We start from the raw sequence: 2,500 nt of genomic DNA, 5'->3' as shown, positions 1-2,500 counted from the left end.
TAATTAAGCATCAATCTAACTTATAAGGCTTCTGTTTTTTTTAACTTTATAAGGCTTTGTCAAAAATGCTTGTGATATCAGTGGAGATAAACGACGCGCAGTAAATTTTTGGGTCTGTCCAGTTAGCTCGTCATTTGAATTTCACTGCATCGCAGAACGAGAACCTATTCGTTGTGGAATAAAAAGAAAGCACAACGCCAGCGTTATTTCGAGGATCGGTGTACGCTTCTGGAAGCTAAAATGTTAGTAACCTTAGGCACATTCTCTATAGATATGATGATGTATCTCTGACATCGTGTTTGTTCTGCACATTGGTATTCCTGGGAGAGCTAAAGGCAGCTTCTATATTACGTTCTTCTGTGCTGACAAGTTTTCCACGTTTATCATCTATATCTCTGGTTGTGTTCTTCATGCAGAAGACATTTTTGTCCACGTGGTTGCGGTCTGATTTGTCCAACACTTTCCACTTCAAAAGACAGACTCTCAAAACTATAACTGCTCGTTGTTTATCTTCTCAGATTTGGATTCTTCTTATTCTAGTGTAGCAATGACGTCATTCTTGTATGTACTGGATATGACGTAATACGATTAAAAGAATCCAATATGGCGCAACTTTTGCAGGCCTAGGAACCTCTAAAAAATGTCCGTCTCTTTTTAGTTTAAATGTAAAATGGCTTCACTACACGTTCTTATAATTTTGATTGCAGTCGGTATAGGTAAGTCACCTTAGATTTTTCGTCTGTTTGGTTACCGCAAGAAATGACATAGGCCCTATTATCAGTTTTGATTGAAGGGACAAAGTGAAATTCGGAGCACTCCACTCAGTCTTTTGTTGTTCTGTCCTAGAATTGTGTGTGTGTGTGTGTGTGTGTGTGTGTGTGTGTGTGTGTGTGTGTGTGTGTGTGTGTGTGTGTGAGAGAGTCTGTGTGTCGTGTGTGCGTGTGTGTGTGTGTGTGAGTCTGTGTGTGTGTGTGTGTGTGTGTGTGACTGTGAGTCCGTTTGTTTGTGTTGGTCTGCCTGTGTGTGTGTGTGTGGGGGGGGGGGGGGTTGCGTGTGTGTGCGTGCGTGTGAGGGAAGGAGATGGGTTGTCCATGCAATGACTATTTGCTTGTTCCAGGGGTAGATTCGAACCCTGTGGTAAAGGTAAGACGGGAAACAGACGAAGCAGTAGAAGATGACGCCGAGGCGATTGTTTCCAAAACAAAGAATAACAAAAAGGCACTTGCGAAAGAGACTAAAGAAGAGTACCTTGACTTTGAGGTTTGTAAGTTTCTTCTTGTTTATTTTTCGTCTCTCCCCCCCCCTCTCCCCTCTTTCACACACACACACACACACACACACACACACACACACACACACACACACACACACACACACACACACACACACACACACACACTCGCAGGGGTGAGATCGGGGGGTGTGTGTGTGTGTGTATGGGAGGTTAACTTAAAGAGGGATTCCCCAGTATACATACATCACCGCCATCAGATGAAGTCTTGAAGCGTGGGCCGGATGTGTGTGTGTGTGGCTGTCTGTTTGTGTCAGTGGGTCTTAACAGAAGCGAGGGTTGAACTGTACACACACCTCCTCCTCCCCCCCCCCCCCACCCCGCCCGATCCCTCCTTCAGGTGATCTCAGATGAAGACAGGCAGGCGGCTAACCAGGCGTTGACGAAGGAACTGCTGACCTACGCTGGCTACACTCTGCTCGTGGTGGCCGGCTCCATCTTCACCATTGTGTGTTTCCTGATGGACCCCCGGTCTTGCCTCGTGGCCTTCGCCTCTGGGTCGCCCTGCTGTCTGCTGTGCCCCTGCTACCGCAACCTCATGCAGTACACCGACCCCGCTAAGCTCATCAGAGCCAACGTCAACGTGTACGTCCCTGGCATCTACATCGAGGAGGGGGGCAAGCTCAAAGAATACCCACCCAGCCCTGAAGAGATGGACTGTTTGCTTGATCTAGTGGGAGAGTTCTTTAGCGTCGAATAAGGTGGGTGTTCGATGACCTGCACGTATGTATTCTTGGCATTTACATTGAGAACACTATCCCTGCAGAGATGGGCTGTCTGCACGACCTGGTGGGAGAGTTCTTGAGCATGTAGTACAGTGGATGGTTGTCGACCTATCAGTATATCACTATATGTTCTTGGCATCTACATTGAGAAAGGGGTCAAGCTCAAAGAGTACCCACTCGGTCCTGAAGTGATGGACTGTCTGCTTGATCTGGTGGGAGAGCTCATGAGCTTGGTACGTAGTACAGTCGATGGTTGTCGACCTATAAGTATATGTTCTTGGCATCTACATTGAGAAAGGGGTCAAGCTCAAAGAGTACCCACTCGGTCCTGAAGTGATGGACTGTCTGCTTGATCTGGTGGGAGAGCTCATGAGCTTGGTACGTAGTACAGTCGATGGTTGTCGACCTATAAGGATATGTTCTTGGCATCTACATCTAGTTGGAGAGTTCATGAGCATGTAGTTCAGTGGATGTTTGCCGACCT

General features: G+C 47.0%; 1 protein-coding gene across 1 annotated transcript; it reads left to right on the top strand.

Annotated features, from left to right (window-relative positions):
* The first annotated feature begins 602 nt into the window (after positions 1-602).
* Positions 603-2,445, top strand: LOC138963044 (uncharacterized). Its single transcript, XM_070335033.1, has 3 exons — positions 603-716; positions 1,118-1,260; positions 1,632-2,445. Exons 1-3 carry the CDS (start codon positions 671-673, stop codon positions 1,989-1,991), a joined length of 549 nt encoding a protein of 182 aa, XP_070191134.1. The 5' UTR covers positions 603-670; the 3' UTR covers positions 1,992-2,445.
* Positions 2,446-2,500: the final 55 nt, after the last annotated feature.

Source organism: Littorina saxatilis, linkage group LG3 (genome assembly GCF_037325665.1).
Source record: "Littorina saxatilis isolate snail1 linkage group LG3, US_GU_Lsax_2.0, whole genome shotgun sequence".
Classification (NCBI taxonomy): domain Eukaryota; kingdom Metazoa; phylum Mollusca; class Gastropoda; order Littorinimorpha; family Littorinidae; genus Littorina; species Littorina saxatilis.
This window is presented reverse-complemented; position numbering and strand designations above follow the sequence as displayed.